The 23,628-nt window shown below is 36.4% G+C and overlaps 1 protein-coding gene across 1 annotated transcript in view; it reads right to left on the bottom strand.

The window, feature by feature from the left end:
• The window catches only part of WDR70 (WD repeat domain 70), a 131,374-nt gene that overhangs the window by 40,611 nt on the left and 67,135 nt on the right, over positions 1 to 23,628 (bottom strand). Inside the window, exons 10-11 of the mRNA XM_065047582.1 lie at positions 20,714 to 20,888; positions 2,320 to 2,419 (exon numbers count right to left, since the gene is read on the bottom strand). Of these exons, the coding sequence (XP_064903654.1) occupies positions 2,320 to 2,419; positions 20,714 to 20,888 (275 nt within the window). The remainder of the gene's footprint in view (positions 1 to 2,319; positions 2,420 to 20,713; positions 20,889 to 23,628) is intronic.

Here is a 23,628-nt window from a genome sequence, read left to right as displayed (position 1 = left end):
ATTTAGGAAAAATTACTTTCATGGTTACACGTGTGCAAAAATATCACTTTCTTAAGTTTCTGACAAGTTACTACTTAATACCCAACAAGAGTAAGACTGGGGTGTCTCATAAGCAGCTCCTTAGCTTTTCATTTTCCCTTGTGCTTGCAGCTGAGCCCTGCTTCATCTCTCATATCCAACACAGAATCTACATCAGACGCAGGAGAGTCAATCAGGCTTTCAATGAAAAGTCCCCATTCCCCAAACAACTATCCTCTCTTTGATCCTCAGCACTTGGCAGGTGTGTTAATCTATGAATGCTAGATCCACATCTGCTTTTGTTGGTACAGATCCAAAGCAATACTCATTTTAAAGCACTAACCAAACAAGTCAAAATAAGGTATGAATCCCCCTTATTCTCTAGCACAGCACATACAACGCTTTTTTTTAAAAAAACACTAGACAAAGGTAGCACTTTTATCCACACTGATGGGCCAAATTTCCACACAGTCCTAGATTCTGCAAACAATCAATCAACATTTTATATAGCTTAGAGCAAAGTGTGGTAGATAAAACACAAGTAAGTGGAAGTCTGTTTAACACGATACAAAATCTGGAGACAGATGAGGAAGACCAGGCAACCGAAAGTGCCACATCCAATAAAAATAAGCAAAGGTCATTTATGTGATTTATATTCATAAATGTGATACATAAGAGAATTTACATAAATGCAGATTTCAAGAGAGCACTAGTGAATATTCCTCATGTAAGTATTCACCTTGTTTGCTATTAATATTTAAAGTCACCCTGAGATTTCTCTTTTAATCTTCTAAAGTACGTCTGTGTGAATATTTTGGAGGCACACCACTGGCAGACAGATGCATCATTTCACTTAGACCAGAACAGAAAGACAGACGGTTCACCTACTTTCCAAGAAGGAGAAGGTTCTCCTGTAGTAAGTGTTTAATTCAGTAAGGACCAGCAAGTTTGAAAGTTTTTACCTCAACCATTCATGATAAGTACTGTGGCAGTGGAACTCTGGATCCAGAAGCCTGAAGAACAATTAAGAAACTATCCAAGTGCTATTAGCATGACCCAGTGAGCCTGGGGCTGTTGAGGACAAGACCTACTATCATCTTACTCTGAAGGATGAGATCTGGGGAACACAATCTTAGAAACATGGCAAGACATAGAAATGAGTCAGAGAGGCAGCATAAAACAGCAGCTGCATATCAACATAAAAGCCACTAATGTCACTCCACTCTTCAGGGACAGGGGGAGGACACCGACTGTAAGCCACAGCCCTTGGTTTGGAACCACATCCCATGCTTCTGTGCTTTTGTCATCTATTAATACCTCTACACTGGTATTTTCTATCAGTAATCTCATTCTGCATATGTACCAAACCGACCAGATGTCCTGTACATATGTTAGGTACAATGTTAGCTGACATTAACACACACTGTCTCACCCTAGGCCTGTTTATTTAGCCTGGGGGCCATACTAATGCATAGATATAGCTTCTGGTTACAGCTGGTTTCCAGGCAGACAGCTTGGATTGTGTGCCTGCACCTGCCGGCAAAATAGTGGGTAGACAAATCTTTCTGAAAAGCTGCCTTAGGCAGACACCATCCTATCCAGTACATCTAACGTTGGAGGTAACAAGTCTTCACATATATCTTTGCCTTCTCAAGACTTGTTCCGTTACCTAAGGCTTTAATAAAAAAGTTTTATCTGGAGTTTAAAAAATAAGGGTTTTTTTCCTGTCCTGTAGACATTTCAAATTTTCTTGCCATTCAAATATATCTTGGCCACTCACTCCCAGTCATCACATCTTGACGTTTGTAATATAAATTAGATAAAAACAATTAGAAAAGGACATTGCATAAGAAAGCTGTGTGATTAATTAATAACTCCAGAACAGATATACCGTTATTGAGAGGCAGTAATTTTCACAGAAAGAACTAATTAACAAAACTGGTCTCAATTTATTTTTAATTAAGCTACTATTTTCCTTTTGGTGTATTATTAATGCTAGACAAGAAGACCAATCAGGAACTGCGTAGTATACACAGCAAAGTTCCTTAAAATATTCCTTAACTGCTGTAAAACGTGCTTTCAGGAACACAGTACTGGCTGATGTATTAAAATAAAATATTTAAATTGTGAAACACTTCATTTTTAAATCACTAGTATCCCATTTCGCTATCTTACCTCCATCATGAACAATTACATTTAACAATGATACAATTTAAACTGTTTGTTTACCAAACCATTTCACTTCATAAAGTTAAAGTCATCTTAAATTCAACACATCAAAGGCTTCTTTCAACCACCTACCTCCCCGGCTGGCAAGGACAGTACCATCATAGGAAAATGTCAAGCATGAAGTGTCGGTGCCTGGAGCATGGGCTTGCCTGCAGTGGAACTTCGTGTGTACCTGTTTGTCAAACAAATAAAACATTAGAAAATTTGCTTATTACAAGATGGGACAACCATTTCTTTATAGCATTTTGTGTACTTTGCTGCTATTCCTAAATTTAAACAGAAAATCCAGAATTTTTAGGAGGTACCGAAGCTAAATAGTTCTACAGCTTTTAAAAAATATCATATATTTCAGAATATGCTTTCATAACGAGTGCCTGAATGAAAAATTTTACTTCTTCATAGGTTTAATTATACAGTCCACATTTACATAGCATCAGAGCTCTTGGAAAACTCCCACTAGCACTGAATAAAGGTAGTTATGCCTGGTTAAAATAAAATACATTTTAAGACAGACCTCAATACACCCCTAGCCAGGCTTATAATTACAAAAAGAAACAAAACACAATATACATACTTTGAAAATAACTTAAAATAAGGATTGGAAGAATTTACTTTTGCCAAATTTAAACCCTGCCAAAATGTATAGCCTACACAATAGAACGAAGTTCAGATAGTCTGAGGTTTGTGTTCCATTTAGCTGCAACAAAATTCAAGTTTGGGAATGATGTATGCTTATTTTTAATTATTTCTACCTTGCTGATAACCCTAGAGAAAGGTAGAAAGTACTTTCAAGTTAACACTTTGTTCCTGTATAGAGCTGACTTCATATTTATTAAGTCTGTATTTCGTAAAAACCCTAAAACTTCTATTAAAAAGGAAGGAACCTCAAATTTAATTTTAGCATTTTCATAAAATCAAGCTCTCTTACTTCCTGACCAAAAATAAAGGTCTCTCCTAAAATACTAAGATGCCTTTCATACACAGGAAAGAAAAATGGAAGAAAAGGAAAAAGATGGAAACAAAGATGAAGGAACTTGAGACAGATTGACTCCTTGCTTAATACACAAGATATTAACACTTCCCATTCAAGCTCTTTGCCTCACAGAGATCTAATTTATATAGTTTTAAAAATAAAGCATTCAAGAATCAAAGGCTGCCTGTGCAACTGGATCTCAGCTTCCCATCTGTATCACGAGGGTTAAAACATGTCCTTCCTCATGCAGGGTGCAAGAAGACAAATTAGTGACCTTAAAGTCCTCTGTTTACCATGGTGATGAACAAAACAGAATAGAAGTGTACATTTTCACAGGAGGGTTTGAACAGCATGCAGTAAGTCAGATCCAGAATCACACCCTAAAGACTAACAGGACAAAATACTGAGCAGCTGCTTAGTGATTACTCTCCAATCTATGCTTTAATAGAGACACTTCTACAGAATCAAAAAGGAGAATGAGATGACAAAATGCAAGCACATGGACTGAACTAAGCTTGCACAGTTACTAGAGCTTCTAATTTTTGACTATGCACCTCACTTTACCTTTTTGACTATGCATCTCTTTTTATGGACCATTTTGTATGCAAAAGACCCAAGCTAGTGAAGTAATAAATGTTGTTTAACCTTTCAAAGATTTGTTCTAAATTTGGTCCAAAAGCTAGAGAATCTGTGTGACAACATTACAATGATTACAAGTTCATTTTGGTGTGCAGATTTAGCAAATTTTTAGAGGAGTCACATAAGTCATTCTGTCCACAAATGACTTCAACAAACAAAGGAGGACTTCAAACACCAAGTAAATGCTTCTTACAGCATTTGGAGACAGAATGTAATAGCATAGTACTTGTTTTGAAATTACTGTCACTTCTAGCCAATTGTGCATATCCTGGAGAAACTCTATGAACAGATTGCAGTTTACAACTGTATGTCTTTTGTGAGGGTGCTTATAAATACTAAGAAACATATTTTATGCATCCAATTACATAAAATTTTCCAAGTATGTGGTAACATATGAAGGATAAACTGTGAATTGGCTACCAGAAAATAAATTTCCCCGTAATATTTGTTAAACATTAACAAGCAATTAAAATTATGTATTTTCTGCCTAAGAAATACCATGGACATTTGCAAAAACATCATAATTGGTTAATAATCAAACCTAAAAAAATGACAGAAAGATTACAATATGGTACTTAGCTATTTTAAATAAATTGGAAAAACTTTGTTTGGGTTCTACAACACTTGTCTCCCCAACACTCTCATCTGTCTCTGGTAATGTCACACTGACACACATTTATTAAAATAACAGTTTTTTTCATTTTGCTGCCAAACTTCAACTATGGTGTTTGGTTTTGGTTTTGGTTGGTTGTTTGTTTTTCTTTTCATGTCATCCTCAATCAATCTGAAATTCCTTCCTTTTGTTTTGTTTTGGATACAAACTGAAATAAAGAAAAAGATTTGGTTTCCACCAATGCCTTTTCTTGTATGTCCTACTAATAACAAAAGGAAACATCTATAGATAGATAGAGAGTAAATCAGATAATGTTTCAGGAGTTTTGTTTTTTTTCTATGGTTAAAGACATTGATTTTATTTAGCATTAATTTATGAATGCACTAATCAAACCCAAACTGTATCTTTCAGGAATTAAACAGCTCACCTTCAATACATCATTCACTATGGAATTCACATTCAATTTACCCGCAAAGAGATTGTTTTTCTAACTTTAAGGTCTGCAAGGTTGCCCTCATATATTATTCTCTAAAGGAATATAACCCTGAATTGTCATCCTAAATCAAATATTCTAAAATGATTGAAGGTTGTTCTAAAATGATAGAAGGTTGAACAAGAAGTTTTTACATATACTGGCAAATGTTCATTGCAGTTTTCAAAGAAAATAATGTGTTTGGCCTCTAGCCTCTTAACATTTTTAACAGATGCCTAATCTTGCTAACAAATCATTAGTAAAAAAGTTGTTATCAGAATCTTTCTTGCTGGAGAGACAGGAAACAATGGAACTAATGTACACAATTCAAGTTTTATTCAGGATGGGAAGGAGAGAACACAGAAACACCAGATAAAGATGCCCTAACTAGATAGTTAGGGCAAAGCATAACTACATTTCTCCCTCATTACCCCTGCCATTTCGTTGTAGAGGTGCTTGCTATTATGGAGTACTAGTCATGTGCCATATAAAATTTGACAAGTTAATCAGTCCTTAAAATTTTTTAAAGGTTTAGATATTTCAGCAAATTCTGCACACTAACTTCTGCAACTTGTTTGAAGGTTTTCTAGCAAATAACTCCAGCAATGTAAAACTTTGTATTAGCACGTATATTTTTGTTAAGCAATTACAGCTGACTGGACTTGTGTGCAATACGAAATGACAGGCAGAAAACATGAAGCACATGTGAGAAAGGATGCAGTTGCATGTATCAAAAAAAAAAAAAACAACAGGATAACAGATAAATGTCACGGTATGCAATACCATCACAGTTCTCCTAGAGAGGATGAGAAACAGAAGACAAAATGAAGTCAGAGAAAGGATCGGAAAAAGGGGGGGGGAAAACCAACCAACCAACACAAAAAAAAACAACCCGCCTAAAAGGTACGTGACTGGAGCGTCAGTAATGAATATCCTTTGCACAAGAATCTGGGTGGACTGAAGAGGACCAAAATGGGAAGTCAAGAAGATGGTTTCCGCATGAAGTATTTATCACAAAATGAATGACCTACAACAGAGCTGCATGGTTAAGAGCTCTGCGTCTCACAACTGCTCTCCTTCTCCAGAATCCTAAATAAGACACATTCTAGGAAAAGCAGAAAACAGAACTAGTCAGTTTGCTCACCTCAGAAACCCAATAAACACACATGAGAAGAACAACAATGCACTTAACTAATGAAGTTTTTAAACTTTCCACATTGTTTCTAGCATACAATATTTCACAGTAAGCTGACACTTTCCCAAGACTACAATGTTTCCTCCCAGCCTCTTTTCTTCTAACAGAACATTGAATCTCCAGGATAAGACATTATTCTTCCTTCCTGTTCCTAACATCTTGATTATTTTTTTTTAAGAGCAGGGGCAGTAAAGTAAGGAAGGCCTTGAGGACAGTGAGATCTACAAAAATTGCTGTATCAATCTTCTCCTGTTTGCAGAGACGTAACAAAATTTTACTCATTTATTACAGGCACACAGTCAACCATGCAACCACAATTGTGTCTATAGCAAAAGACTGAGTGTGCCACTAACACTGTGCAATCTATTCCAGTTTGCTCCAGAACAAGGAAGGTGTATTCTGAACAGGGAAGGTCATCTCTTGATGTGTTCCCATGCTCACTCACGAGTTGTTCACCCTCTTTCACATCACGGAATGTTCCTAGTGCTCCTTGGAAGAGATGGAAATTGGGATTTACTCTGGTTTCAAACGTGAGGCAGAAGGGCAGGACTAGCTGGGCAGAGATGCCAGGAAGACAAGTCCCAAGCCATGTATGGCTGAGCTAAAAGAGGTCATTTCAGCTAAGATAACATAAATAATAAATTAGCTGACACTGACAATATCCAAATGATAATTTTTAATAAACGTAAAAGCTTTTCAAGATAAGGTATTACCTCAGGCCAGTCTCAAGGTGACAAAGACATGAGCTATAAAGCTGCAAAAAGAAAACAAACAAACAAACCAGAAACCTTCCTTTCCATCACAACTGAGCAAAGCTGTCCAGCTCTTTGTTGAAAGTGATCCCAGAGACAGCCAGCAATCTCAGAGCTGTGATCACAGCTGACAAGACTGACAGGTTCCCAGGGTATAAGTTACACTATCCAAATGGCAATTTCCCCTTCCCCCTCTTGGTCATCTCTACTGAAGGCAACATATTTGCTTTGTTCTCAATTATAATCCATAAATGAAATGTAACTGTACTTTCTGGGTTTAGTGTCTCACTTAAAAATTATGAGGTCTACATATACCAGGTGAATTCACTAATTGCTTAATTTTTGCCTTGAGTAGACATTTGCAGACTGTATCAGATGCTTTCCTTAAGTCTCTGTAAACACGATCCCTGGACTTTCACTTTATGTGACAGCTCTTCAATACCACTTCTTGTGGTGTAGATATGGATGCTGTTTCAGTAATTATCACACTATGCACAATAAGATTAACCTGTAAAATTTGAGGGTTTAGTGTTTACATGATTGCACTACTACATTATTCGCTCTTCTCCATGATTTTCTAACTCAGTAACATCTACCCGTATCACTAGCAGACCTGAAACACTCTTTCCTTTCTCTCAATCCTAATTAAACAATTGTGAATACAGTAACCTAACTTCATATGCCACAATCAAGAAAAGTGACTGGCAATTGTATTTAACTGTCCCACATATCCACTATATGCTCATCTGGTCCAACCAAAGCCTTTTTCTGGGTGGAGGGATAATATTCTAGGAGATGCAAGTCTTTGGGATTTCTTTATCTCTCACACTCAGTAGTAGTCCAATACCCTCCAATAATCTTTCACATGTATTTCATAGAGCAGTTTTTCTAGTTATTTGCAATTACTGAACAGATAAGCGACTTAGCTCTTTTTTTTTTTTTAATATTCTGCAGTTTTTCTTGACAAAATATACTGCAATGAAAAACCTAGATAACAAGAAAAAAAAATGAAAATATAACAGCTCTGTAACTATTTTTGAAGTTTATAAAACCTTATATCATTATATCATTGAATTATGAATAAAAATAAAAACCCAAGTGTGAAACGCTTAGTCAGAAAATGTTGGGCTGTTATGGAAAATGGCATGCTTAGAAGAGAAGCCATACAGCAGTGTAGTCAGTCAAGGTGAAAAATGATTTAGCGTTTTGTTAATTGTAATTGATACAAAAAGTTGATTTATTTTGAAAAACAAAACTCTTTAACATTTACACAGAAGGTAAGGGACCAAGGCACTCAAAACATCAGACTATATGTGGTTTTAGACAGAAAAGGAGGCAAGCAAACTGGCTTGCCTTAGAGGTGCTTCTGAGCTACTGTAGAGTGTTGAGAAAGCCTATGTTTCCTTCACCACTTAGAGCATTCTATTTCTAAGATTATTGCTGACCACAGAAACAATTTCTTTTTGTTTAACTTAATTCATCAAGAAAGATCTTAGGAAACCATTTCAGAAATATGGCTTCTTAACAGCATTGCTAAATATTTGCCTAATGGTTTGAAAATGAAACCCCAGCTGAAAGTTTGGCTTCACTGTCAAACTTCGCATTTGAGAAAATAATCTTGGCCTCAAAAACAATAAATATAACTAATAAAAATAGCTTTTGGAAACTATTCAGTTGGCTTACTTTGGGGACTTTTTACACTGCATGAGAAAAACGTAAAAGGATGTAGAAGAAACATTGTCTGTATCTTTTCATAACTTATCGAACCCATCCCATGCTATGCTAGCAAATTTATGATTTTCCTCATTTTTACTATTGTAAATATGGCTTCTGTAAACCAAACCAACCAACCAAACAAAATTCCTTTTGCCTCTTCCAAAATAAGTTGGAGAAAGTCCAGAGGGAGCCACAAGAATGATCAGAGGGCTGAAACACCTCTCCTATGAGGAAAAGCTGAAATAGCTGGGGTTGTTCAGCCTGGAGAAGAGAAGGATCTAGAGAGACTTTATACCAGCCTTCCAGTAGCTAAAGGGCACTTACAAGAAAGCTGGAGAGGGACTTTTTACAAGGGCATGTAGTGACAGGATATGGGGTAATGGCTTTAAACTGAAAGAGTGTCAATTTAGATTAGATATAAGGAAGAAATTCTTCACCATGAGGGTGGTGAGGCACTGGAACAGGCTGCCCAGAGAAGCTGTGGATGCCCCATCCCTGAAAGTGTTCAAGACCAAGTTGGATGGGGCTCTGAGTAACCTGGTCTAGTGGAAGGTGTCCCTGCCAATGGCAGGGGGGTTGGAACTAGATGATCTCTAAGGTCTCTTCCAACACAAAGCATTCTATGGTAATGTAAATATGGCCTATTCAATATCCAAGACTCCCTCTAACAGGCAGCCTGTCAACTTCTATTTTCTCCATCAGCAATGGCATCTTCAGAGCATAGGGATACACACCAATTATTGTTTGCAAAGGTCGTGCCTCAGAAACCTCACCTGCATGATCCACTTTTCACCAAATAGCTTCCTGTTTCTTTTTTTCTCTCTCTCCTTTACTCTTTTTCACAGTTTGGCGTTTCTATCCAATACTGCTGTCTCTTCTATCCTCATTCCTTGTCAATCCCACATAAATTCCTCAGTCTCAATAGATTTATCCCTGACAAATCCAACAAACCTATCCTCATTCACCTTGGAAAAAATTGCCGATTTTCTACTCTCCTTCTTCATTGTCCCATGAGGTCCAGCATCTCCTGTACACCTTCTACATGTTGACTCCTTCACTATCCCTCTTGGTGCATGACTGTCTCTCAGTTTCACTGGCTATTCACTGTTACTTAAATGCCTTGTCCCTAACTTCTCACTCTACAATGTATTTTTTTAAACTTTTTTACAACCATGACCACTACTATTTACACGCCAGTAAACTACCTTCAAAGGAAAGGTACACCATTCTCTGTCTGCTGAACATCTTAGTTCACCTTGATATCACTTTGTGTATGTTTAACTGGCAACTTCAATTCAACATGATGAAAGCTGTTCCTGATTTCCTTACCTGGATGCCATATCTCCTCTGTTTCCCTGGAAGATCAACTACTTAGTGTAAGGAAAATGTTGTATGCATCACAATGTGTCATCTCCTTTCTGACACATATTCTAAAAGACACTGTAACAAATCCAATCAATAACCTGATGTCAATACTATTACTTTGATGCCTTTTCTCTCTTTCCTTGGTAATGGTTCTTCACTTTTGGGGTCTAGTGTCACCTCATTTTGTCTTCTTTAACAGGTGTAATTTTACCAGTGACTTAAATATACATTCTTCCAGTAATAGCAATCACAGACCACTCACTTAATCCTCAAGCACATCTGTGTTTTTCTCACATACAGAAAAACAAAGTCAAAACCAACAAAACCACCACTCTCTCTTCCATAACACATATGGACATAGAGCAAACTATCATTTAAAGATTACAAGAAAAAGGAGACAAGTAGCAACTGAGTTTGCGCTCTGCCTTGCTTTTGTTTGTTGGTATAAACCTCTTACCAACTTGACACCAAAGGATTCATTTTTTTTGACATAAGCACATTCATTTTGGAAGTAGAACAATCAAAACTGAAGTTTGTTTTATACACGTGGACACAGAGCAGCACACGTTAGCACAGCCCTGCCTTGCTCTCCCACCTCAACGCAATAGCCAAGAAACAACAGTGGCCTGTCTGGAGTACAGAAAACACTCCTATGCCCCTGTCAATTCCTACCCAGTTTGGCACCACGCTTCCACACATGAACTATCAAAATCAGCGAGGCATTTTGCACATTTATGACAAGCGACAAGCCAATGGCTGGCAACGCAATGCTTTCTGCTAACTAAAACAGGTGTCCCTACTTCTAAAAAATCACTCAGACTCTTGAATATAAGCCAGTCCTCCTGTTACATGGGCAGGAACACACAACCTGTACTAGCTGTGCTTTTGCAAGGTGTGTTGAAACAGCCTCTGCAAAGGTCACAGCAGTATACTCTAATAACCTGACCAAGATGAAGTTTGGTTACAGATCTTGGGCTCAATCTGCTCTCCAAATGAGACCAGAGACCTGCGTACTGGTCAGGACAATGAAACAGGCCAGGGATAGGATATAGTGCCATTTCTGAGCTCTTATCAAGGTATGTGCTGATCACAGCAGTTATATTCATCAGGAGCAATTAGTGTCCCTAAAAAACACAGTCCATGAATTGGGGTTTTTCAGAATATTTCACTCTTTGTGTGCTAACTAACATAGTACTTTCTAATTTGGCCATCCATCCTACCCTTAATAAAAATGCATTACACCAAAAATTAAATATGAACTAAGTTTTAAAGTTGATTAGAAGGGACTGCTTTGAGCACAAAACAGTCACAAGCCAAGACAGGAAGTTATACATATACATGGTAAACAGAGAAAGAGTAACCATAAAGGCATTTTTTAACCCCTATACATTGCTTAATCTGAATGAAAATTACATATGTTGAATTACCTAAGAATACTTTGTTTGAATTACTAGAGCTTCAAATGACTATATACATTCAGAAATTCTACTAACCTGGAATTTCATTATAAGAAGTTTGTGGGCATACTTAGACACACAGCGACACACCATATATGTATCTCCCCATAGTGTGTGAAATATACATGTAGCCATATCCAACTCCAAGTCTAGTTCTCTATCTCATGAGAAATTTAGAACTTGGTTTGAGGAAGACAGCTGTTCCACGGATGTATCTGATTTCAGTCTGTGTAGTGTCACTACAGTCATACATTAAATAAAACACAGCTGGACAATGCTCCACCTATTTCACCACCCTCTCTGCTAACCGTTTAGCACTAACATCTGTTGAAAACAAACTTTAGGAAATAAGGAGATAATGAAAAAAAAACATTTATTTTAAAATATTTTGCACTGGAAGAAGTTTTACTTACTCATAAAGAAAGCCTCACATTCAATTAATCTTTCATTATTACAGATTAGATACCCAGAGTTAAAAGAAACTTGCTCACTGAAGGCTGTCTTACAAAAAGCACAATATTATTGCAAATACTTTCATTTTGTATGATTGGTTTAGTTCTGTACCTGCTCCCAAGAGATGGTGTAGTTGTGCAGTTCACCTTCTCACTTATAATAATGGACACAAAAATAACTTATTTGGTTTATAAGCTTATTATGAATTTTCTATAAATCCCATGCAAACTTTTTAAACTCAAGTTGACTAGACTTATGAGACACTCTTTAGAAACTGACTGAAGTCTGTATTGTATTATGGCCACCTATTCAAGCACATTTAAAACTGCATCCTCACAGAAGTGCACCTTTTAATGGATTCAGCCATGAAACAATTGGTCTTTAAGTAGAAATTGTTCTTTATCGGACTTCCTCTGAGTCAAGAGTATGTAACCTTACGTTAGATACAAAGGCTATGTTTCACTGTAATTTATCTTTCCTTTTTTTTTTAGCTTCTCAATTTCTAACAGATTCATGGGGAATATTTTTGTATGAAAAATATATTTCTTAACGTCATAAAACTGAGCACATTTTCAAAATAAATCACTCTCTTATTCAAATGAACTAAAAAAAAAACCAACCCCAAAACTGTCTGTTTCTCTTTGGTAAGTGTATTTTTTCTAAATTAAACAGTTATGGAAAAGGTTAGACACAAGCGCCACCCAACATTAAACTTGCTAGCTCTTAAGTGCACTCTTTCCAAAATTCACTTCACATTACTCTTTATTAATACGCCAAAATAGAAAGCTTTCTAAAAGTTAAGAATTAATGAGAAAATTGAAGCCTGCAAGAGATACATCTGACTATGAAGCTGGAAGGGGGCGAAAGGCCCATAAATTAACTCAAGAGATAGAGCAAGCACATGCAGACAGAAAATATCTAATCTTCACTCAATATGTTCCACAAATCAGAAGTCATTATTTCCCACCTTTTTGTTTTTAAATAAATCCACTTTATCAAGCTGTAACAGCTTTCCTTTCGTATTTTAAAATATGGGAGTTTTAGGCTTCTCTAATAAAACTAACTTAATGATCAGGAGTTGTACATAAATGTACTTCTCATTACTTTTACAGAATTTCCAGTAAAAACCTGCTGTTCATCGCCCCACAAGCTTCAAGAAATAGTGACATACTATGAATCACAATGAGAAGCATTTAGACACAAAACTGGCTTCCTAGTACAGACATCAAACACAAGATTCTTTCAGTAATATACAAACCGTATCAGGCTCTAGATCAATGAAGTGTCCAGCTTGCTTGAGCAGTGAATATACTACAATATCTAAAAGCCATTTTTCTGATAAGCCAGGCCACTCCAGAGCTCACTTCTGTTAGAACAAAATGTAGCATCTGCATTTTTAACTTTTTGCCACTTCAGAAAAGGAAAATTTCCTCTAAAATAATAAAACTACCTCAAGAAGGTTCTGCTATTTCTGTTTCATTATTTTTCACCATTTTGTATTTTATTTCTGTAACATTATTCATGTTACATTAATATTAATAATACCACAATATTAATAAAGCAAATCATGTTGCTATAGTGCCTATACTTTTCTTCTGCAATTGCCATTTTAAAATTATATCTGTAAGCTAAGCTCTAATGTTATTTTTTAAATAGTAAATCAAATTTAGATATATAATCCTTGTGGGATAAGCCTTTTTCTTTTAACCATATATGAATCCAAAGTAAAATCCTTTATGCTGTTTTCATTGGAGTGTGACAGACTTGAAGATTTAGAATTGCCTTTCATCACTATATTAGATAGTGCAAACACTGAGATAGTTCTTAACTATAAACTGTTTATTATATAAGAGAGAAATGCACTTAGAAATACAACAGGGCACATTTTATCTTAGCATACGATTGTCAGATTCTTTACTGTAGCTAGCTTCAGGGTATAGATAGCGATGTACTGGCTAAACCAGACGTATACAAAAAGGAATAATATATGAATCTGTTAATATTTGCTGCTGGCAAGCTTGTGTGTGATTTCCAGTTTCTGGAGCAGAGATCTGGCACATACACATATGGAATGAAAGGGTGGGATATTATGGATATGGAAAACTTACCTTAAGTTTGAAAGGGGAATATAGTATATTTGGATATCTTTCATCTTGTATTTACACAAGAAATCTCCAGATGTAGCCAGACTGCCCTCTTCAAAGCAAGAAGCACATTACATACTTGGGGGAAACTGGAAGATACGCCTGCTCTTCAGTTGTAGTAGTGATTTCAGCAAATTCGGGGACAGTTATTCTAAATTGTTTCTATTAACTATTAACATCTCAGGCAAATAATTTTAATGCTCTGAAAATATCAATATAAACCCCAAATTCTAAAAAAGCAAAACCAAGACAAAATACCCAAGTTGACAAGTGAATATTCCATGGTAAAAAAAACATAGTAAAATCTAGCTGGTATGGAAAGAGGATAATCCTGGAATGCTGTGGTAGACCAGATGCCCAAGACTATGAGCTTTGCCTGGTAGAAACTGTATCTAAAAAGGCACATGCACACTAGTAAAGCTTTCTATTAGACAGACACATACATCTCAATAATTTATGACTGAGAGCTGAGTCTTTTGCATGGCAGCATATGCAAAAAGCATCCTGTAATTATGCAAAATCCAACAATCTCATCTTCCCAAAGCATGCGTATAAACCCCCTCAAAGGACCTTCCAATTAATGAAGAAAATATTTACAGCAAGTCTCAGGTCTTACTACTAGTTTTCATTACACTGTCTTGGCAGCATCATCTGTAAAACCCATCAAGAACAGCAAAATAAAGTTTACAAAAAATTTCCAAGTAAGATCTGGGCTTAGCTTCCCATTCCAAAACAAAAGGGTCATCCTTTGGGAGTGGGGGGGGAAGACTTAACATGATCTTTTTGCATTATCTAAATCTGTGTCCTTAGCTGTACAGTATTTCTTAAAAATGGTTCCAATGCTTGTAAAACTTTTCATCTCTGAAAACTACCTTTAAACTTCATACTGCACACCACAAAACTAAAGCTTACAAAAACCCTTTCAAAGCAAACAGTCACTAAATATAGAAATGTATTTATCTTACATCTATAAATCATGCAATTATTTGGAGAATAGTTTTAACATGAGTATTTGTAATTTAAATGTACAGAGCTTAGATCTGCTTAATTTCAGTGCGTACTGAGACATCCCACTTTTCTTCCCCTTATATCTCAGGATAGGGCTGCTTAAGGGCATTTGGAAAACAGGTTATTTAGATTACCACTTGATCATACCACTTTTGGGGATATTAATGTGGGCAGTATACTAGTATAGTGCTGGATTTCATTATTATTGTGCATTTTAAGTTCTGGAAAATCACTTTGAGCTCTAGCTAAGTAATTTAAAACTGATCAAAATACATAAATTATTCTAGCAACTTAAAATCAAAGTAAGGTTTTAAAACCAGGAAAAAAGAAAACACTAGCAAAGCAATAGTATGGCAATACTATTATAGATGCTCACTTTTGAGCAGGAAATGGCTGAAGAATGGAGTTAACACTAGATATTTCATGAAACAGACAATAAAAAAAATCACTAGGTATAAAAACATCTTCCTCAGCACTGAATCAATTTGTGTTTAATAAGAATAAATTAAAATATTGCATAATTCCTGTTCAGATTTACACTACATAAAAACATAAAGCTATTACAGTTATATCTGTCAAAACTAACTCTTTACTACTTACAGAGACGCCATTAGATAGCTAAAAGCTCATAAAAATTAGCCAAGGTTTCTAAACAGACCCAACTTCATATAGCTTGGAGTAAAACAAACCAACCAACCAACCAAACAACATTTGGGGTGTACAAGCTATTTTACAGGCTTTTAAAAGATTTCACCAGTCCTTGCAACCTCTGTCTCCCCAATATCCCTATCAATACTTCTGTATCACAGCTGCGATGATATACCAGAAAACACGTGAAGTGATAAACTGAGTAACATCATTGGGGCTGCCATATGCAAGGAAGTTGACTATGCAGTCCTGGGCTGAATGTACACACAGAAAGCTGGAGAGAAAATTCACATAACAGGCAGCCTCATCAGGTGGTTTGAAGGACTAAGAAAGGCCAGCTAAGAAGTTTAGTTTTGCCATGCTTATAAATCCTGTTTATAATCACTGAAAAAATTATCTTGATCCCGTCATGTTTAGGGTGGAAAATAATTGGAGATATTTTTCATTAAAGACATTTCTATCAATTTTATCTCACAATACATTTTTAACCTACCCATCAAGTGTGCTAATAGTCTTTACAAAAATTACTTCAGTTTTTCTGTATCTCTATGAATGAGATACTCCCACTTCTACACAGGAAAACTGGGCGCACAGAGGTTTACTGATTGCAAGACACACTTCAGTCTTGTTACTAAAGACTGGGCCCCTGGACCAGCTCGTTCAACAATAAGTATTACTATTGGTCTTACAACAAGCTTTGAACAGGCAAGCATAGGCAAGATGAGGAATTTTAACCTATTTGAGCTGTAGGTAAATCTCGTGGTTTTACTGCACTGGCCTGTGAATCAATACTTATCAAGGTCCTCCTGTCTTATTTTGACTACTAACACTCTCCAACTCTCCATATTTGCCAGACGCTTCTCCGTGTCTCAGAACATTTAAACTGAGACAGTTCTAATGTATTATCTTATGACTGACTATTTCACACTATTGTTTCCACCATCCATTGGAAGTTTGAAGGAAGTTATTTTTTATGTCCTTTGAAGCTGTTATTTTAAGCCAAGTTGACAGTGTTCATAATATTTCAAAGAAGCTGACAGATCGTTCTGCTAATGTGCACTGTAAATGCACATGTACGTGAACCTTAAAGAAAAACCATGCACTGACAAAATAACATACGTGAGAAAATAACACAGATTTACGACAAAACAAAAAAATCCTCTGAAGCAGGTGATTGTAATGGATCGAGATCATGCTGAGGAAGTTTGGAGAAAGGCAAGGCAGAGCCAGAATGCATTTGGCTAACTTCAGCATTAGCTAGTTACGAATGTCAGTGTCGTGAAGACAAAAAAAAAAGTCTTCCTCCAAAAGTTCCAAAAGTGTTTTTACTCTCACTACATACAGTTGGGAGATTTGGAACTGCACCAAAAAAGCAGTGGAAGCAGAAAACTGAATGAAACACTCATGGTGTGCATTACTAGTTAGAACTAAAGAAAAGAATCAATCACACACCAAAATTACTCCCTAGGCACAGCAACATAATTTAAAAAAGAAAAAAAAGGCAGATACTGAGGTGGCTCTAACTGGCTTGGAAAAAAAAAACAACTTAACTCATGACCCTAACTTAAACAGCTACTTTTGACTTCAGCAGGGATGACAAAACATAGGACAGAAGAGATCTTGTTATCTTGTTTCTTTCTAAAAACAAACAAACATTCAAATAATCATTTAATCACACCTTTCTGGATCAAGTTCTATGCTACTCAGCAGCACACACACGAGATGCCACGGTGGTGATGGAGATGCCACCACACAACAGGTTGATTTTTAATTTGTTTGCCCTTTGATAGACACATCAGTATGATTTCTGTAGTCGGGTGTAAAGCTACCTAGTCATGTCTGGAAGAGAAGCTAATAAACCTATCACCGGCAGTCAGAAACTATGGCTACAGTGCCAAAGAAGATTTCTGGGAGCTTCATCAGGGAACTTTTGCTACCTCGTAAAGTGGTAAGGTCTTTGTGAACCCCTAGAGGAAGAGACGCTTCCTAACAGCACTGCCGCAGGGTGCCTGCTTCTAGTTAGTGCCCCTTCGCTCTGGAAAAGGGCTTTATCAGACCCTCCATCCCACCAGGGTATCTATGTCTTCCCTTGATACCGTTGTTTTCATGACCCTTCTCCTGTACCAAAGCTGAGACTTCACGTTTGCACTGAAGCAAAGACAAACTGCCCTCTGTCTGAAGTGGGCTCAATGTTTGACAGGAGTTTTTACACCTATCAAAAATAAATGTGTCTAAAACCCTTCACAGAGACCAGGATAACAGCCGCTATGGATAGTACGTGATGTGTGCCATAATATCTGGTAGAAACACCTTCCTGGATTTAGTTTGTGCTGTCACCATCATATGCACGAACAGTAGTATGGGCATTCAACAGCATGCTTGAAAGGCCATTTATGTTTTTTGTTTGAATGTGAAAACCAATTCAGATACTCAAAACAGGCCTTTATCAGATCACTTCTGGCATGACAGTACAGGCAACTAAGTTATGTTCTGAATCTGTCCTTTCTGCCGCATATGTGCCAAATCCAGAGTCTAAAATAACCATGCCAGAATCATTCCTAACTAATCAAGTATAAGAAATTACAGCAACTATTTTCTGTTTTCAAACACTAGTGATTTTTGTCACAGACTCAATAGAGTCTTCTCAAGTTAAACAAAAATGTTGTCTTAATTTTGACTTGAAACAGAGCTGTACTGCAGTATAGCAAAGTCTGTATACAGCTCTACACTTGTTTCAACAAAGTCAAACTATATTTGCTGGATAGAAATTAGAAAATTTCTTCTTCGCAAATTTGAAGTTAGTATTTCTAATATATATCTCTTCAAGCAACCTAACTCTCATGTCTTGATTCTCCACAGCTTTACCTATTTTCCTGTGTCACCTACTTTGTGCCCCCAAAGCTGTACCACTTCATCATGACCTAACATTTTCTTGTTTTCCTTTGCAAGCATCTCTGCATCCTGTCAGGCCAGTAAAGTGCTTTCGTTATTCCAATGCAGGAGTCAATCCCATCCTCCTCTTTCTAAATCCTACTTTGAATATATGTTTGGTTTTTTTTCTTTTTTTCTTATCCACTCCACCCCCAAAATGTAAGATGCAGGATTTTTCTTTTTTATTTTAAAATTATTTCATCAAGAGGCCTTTTGAAACACCTCATTTTGACTATGCACAGAAATTTCCGGAGGGTGCCAGCAGCTTTAGATAAGAATCGCACTAAAGAAAGACAATTTAAACTCCTCCTTTACACAAAAATCTGGCACATTTCTTAATGATACAAACAAAAGCAAAGAGAAAAATTATTTAGGCTTTAAACAAAACAAATCCAAGGACACTAACAACTTCATGTCTATTAGGAAATCACTTTAGTCTTGCATTGTTATATAGGGCTCACCAGTTGGAAATCGCACAAGATGCACAGGATATATCTTTAAATTATTCATAATCACCTTAAACTGCACCCAATCAGCATTACAACATGTCATTTTATAGACACAAAAAAGTTCAAAAGGAAAAGCACATGAAAAAGCAGACTACCAAGAGCACTATTGTTAAAACTACACCAGAAAGCTTAATATTTCAATACTGTATATGTTAAAATAAACAACATACACAGGTGATGAAAGCCAGTCTCTGAAAAATTTATTATTCTGTTAGAGCAAGTTTACACTTAGGATGAATTCTCAAGCTTCATGCCACTAGGAAGTTTTACTGGGTTTATAGTGGAAATAAAAACAGAAATAAAAATAGACGACAATCCAAAAACACAGGCTATACTTTGAATATGACCAACAGGCTTTCTTTTCCTTTTACATCTATACATTTCCTGTTGCCTCCAGCAATTGAATTTTATTCAGTCTTCAAGAAAAGTTCCCTAAACTGCCTGTTTTCCTTTTTAAAATTAAATGTTTTGTAAGATTAACAGACTACTGCAACTTGTATTAGTTCAGCATTATTTCCCCAACACCATCCTATTGGAATTGTATAGCCTTCTAAGACTTATGTCAGTTTGATCCAAAGGATTCTGCCCCAACCTCAAATTTTCTCTGTAATCTTAATTTGGCTTCCAAAAAAATTAACCCTAATCTTGTTGTTTCCTCTAATGCATTCTGTACGTACTTATCCCGTTGAAGTGAAAGGAACTGGGCATCAGTTCTTTGTGTAAGATAACAATAAAGGAGATATGGATTATTAATTTTAAAAGCAGTAAAGCTTTGCCTGGTGAATTTGCACTCAACATTGCAAAATTAAACTCTTGGAACGGGACTGGTTTCTAAACTATACTACACAAAGCAACAGGGAGCACTGATTGCTCCAAGCTTCAAATCATAAAGTAGTAGCAAGAACGTATGTTATTCTTTGTCAGTTACATTCATGACTACTGGAAATTCAATTTTAAGTTCAATATGAACAGAAGAAATTACAGGGTATATTTCAAAATTTTAAATAATTTGATACAGTTCTCATTCTGACTCCTTCTGATAACACCATATTTATATAATTTGTTCAAATTTGTCTCAGTGTTATTGTTTACACATGGGACAATGTAACAAGATTTGGCACTTAATATGCAGCATTATCCTTATACTCACCCACCAGGATGCTATTCTCCTCTGCCTATGATCTGGATGAATATCTGATTTCAGTATGAATTTTTATGAGGTACTGCTTAATGTATTCAATATCGTAAACAAATGTGAAAGTATATATTTTTAATTACATAAGTATTAATGAAATTACAGCTTTTCCCACAAACATCGCATCTTAAATAAGTAATATTCTAAATATAGTTATGTAGCCAACATTTTTTTTTTTTTTTTTTAATAGACTGCCAATAGTTTCCTCAGTGTTTTGGACTGAAAAGCAGCACACTGAATGATCAGTTGTAGAGAAGCAGGAGAAATATTAAATTCTGCCTATGAGGTACTTGGGTGGGGGGTGAAGGGGAGGAATAAAATATATAAGTATAAAAGTACCAAAACTGATTTTATCAGCTTAAGCATTCAGCTTATATTATCAAATACTTGACTTACACTCATATTCCTATCCCAGATCTGGATGGAGCCATCTTGACAGCCAGCTGCAATAAGTTTACCATCTCTGCTGTACGTGCAAGTCGTAGGAATCACCCGTTTACCTTGAACTGATCGTGGTTTAAATACACTTTTGTGCTTTTTCTCATTGTTCACATCCCATGTCCTCACAGTTCTGGAAAAAGGTTTAAATACAGAGTTGTTTTAGTTAAAGTTAATGCATATGGATTAATTATGATATATCCAAACACTTTTTTCAGTATAAATGGCATATAATATTGTTCAAATAAAGCTGTAATGGTAAAACAGCATTTAAGATATGGTATGGCAGTCACAAAACTAACGTGACAACTTTCTACAAAAGACATATTATATTCACTAGCAAGCATGTGAATATTTTAAAAATGAAAAGAGAAAAAAAAATCAGTTCTTCCCAAACTCTGTGTAAATACATAAAATTATTTACAACTGGACAAACGACCAAAGGTTGATAAGCAGGCACTGCATAGTCTCTGCTGTCACTAGAAATCAGGAAGATTAATGTATTCAGCCCTTTACAAGAATGAAGACTTCATGAAACAGGCATGAATGCTTATAGAAATTCATTAACAAGATTGTCTTAATTGTTCTGAGATTACAACTGTCAAATCTGCTTTTAACTGGCAGCATTGCAGACTCACTAGTTATTCTTCAGACTTTTCTTCGTTTTACAAAGGCATTTTAAATAATCAATGGCCATATTATCATATTTCTCTTCCACTAATCCCAAAAGCCTTACAAGTTCTGTTGTAAAACTGTTCTTTAAATACTTTACAAAGACTCATTTATACAATATTGTTTTTTCAAGTTGAGTTTTCCCCACATTATTAGCAAAATAAATGCATCGTTTTTATTTTTAATGGAAAAATAATATCTGCCTAGATCTTTAATGTTTCTTAGATGCACAAAACCATCCAAATGCACAAGAACTAAGCCACTGAGATACAGGTGGACTGTTTTAAACTGTCTTAGATACAAATGTTTTCTATCCATTTAATACGTTGATTTCTTTCCAGATAAAAATTCAAAACTCTTCTGGCACCTAACACAGAGAAGAGATTCAGGATTTGGCAAAGGAAAGAAGATCATTAATTTAGAAAGAAAAAAAAAAAAAAAACAAAACACTAAATTCTCAAGACAACTTTCTTTGTTTTAAACTATAAAGACATTGCCTATGATCTAACAGCACATAATACAAAAGTCTCTAGCAAAGCAAACAGCACTTTAACAAAGGCTGCCATTTCTCCAGAACAAGACAAGACACCGTGGTGCAACATTAGGAGCTTCCACCAGAGCTACAAAAACAGACAGGCTACAGAGCTGAGATATATCTAATTCTAGGACAAGAAAGTGAGCTGGAAATAGCTCATCAAACCTATATTTAATCACACATTTAATGACAGTAATGAGAAATCAGTAACTGAAGTAGAATGAATCTCCTGTTGTCCATAGCAAAGTTAAGATAGTCTGTTTTTAAAAAGTCTTCAAAACTCATATTTATAAGGTATTACTTCAGTGCTATATTTGGAGTTCTAGCTTAAGACATGTAAGTGTTCTGATGGTTTGGTTTGCTTTTGGTTTGGCTTTTTTGGTTTTGTTTGTTTTTCATTTTAAATGGAACATTAAATTATGATGCATTTTCTGGGGGCACCTAAATAAATCCATAGTGTTATGTGGAACAGCTTGCCCAGCATGGTTATGTGTTCAACTTTCTTACAGTTATTCAAAATCTGTCTGGAGATGGCCATGTGCTGAGCGCCTAGGTGATTACGTGTTGAACAGGGTGGGTGGAGATTAGAGTATCTTCAGAGGCTGCTTCCATCCTCAGTCATTACGTGACACTGAGATTCCCCTTTTCCTCTCCATGTGTTGTCAGTCAACAACCATCTCAGACTCCTACCTTTCAAAAGGCACACTGACACTCATCCCATGCTGATATTTACTCAAAACTTGAGCCTTTTCCCAGCCTCTTTTCCCCATTACATTCAATCCTTCTATAGAATCATAGAATCATTTCAGTTGGAAGACGCCTTCAGGATCATCAAGTCCAAGCATAACCTAACTTTAGCACTAAACCATGTCCCTAGGAACCTCATCTAAACGCCTTGTAAACACCTGCAGGGATGGTGACCCAGCCACTTCCCTGGGCAACCTGTTCCAACGCCTGACAACCCTTTCCGTGAAGAATTTTTATCTAATATCCATCTGAACCTCCCCTGGTGCAACTTGAGGCCATTTCCTCTCATCCCATCACTTGCTTCTTGGGAGAAGAAATCAACACCCTCCATGCTACAACCTACTTTCAGGTAGTTGTAGACAGTGATAAGGTCTCCCCTCAGCCTCCTTTTCTTCAGGCAGAACAGCTCCAGTTCCCTCAAATGCTCCTCATCAGACTTGTGCTGCAGGCCCCTCACCAGCTTCATCACCTTCCTCTGCACTCTCTCTAGTACTTTAATGTCCTTCTTATGATGAGGGGCTCAAAACTGAGCACAGTATTCAAGGTGCGGCTTCACCAGTACTCACTGGAATATCCCATACCTCCAGCTTCTCTTCATCCTCTTGTGATGACCATGTCCTGCTAGAAAGCTACTCCCTCCCTTATACTACAAGTTTTCCCCTTCTCCCATGGTGTACCTAATAAGATAGTTACGCACAGAGACGTTTAAAGCGTGCCTCCCCCTATTTGCCTTTTTACCCAAGATACCTCACAAGCATCTCAGCTGTAATTCCAAAAACAACCTCTGAGATTCCTTCACCATCTTAATTCTTCATTTCTGCTGACAGAGAAAGACTCTCTTAAAGCCTTCAGTCCAATCTTTTTAGGACTCAGTGTCCTCTAAAAATCTCAATTGCTTCACAACACTATAGAGCATATT

This window comes from Columba livia, chromosome Z, assembly GCF_036013475.1.
Source record: "Columba livia isolate bColLiv1 breed racing homer chromosome Z, bColLiv1.pat.W.v2, whole genome shotgun sequence".
NCBI classification, from domain to species: Eukaryota; Metazoa; Chordata; class Aves; order Columbiformes; family Columbidae; genus Columba; species Columba livia.
Note: the sequence above shows the minus strand (reverse complement) of the source record. Positions and strands in the feature narration are given on the sequence as shown.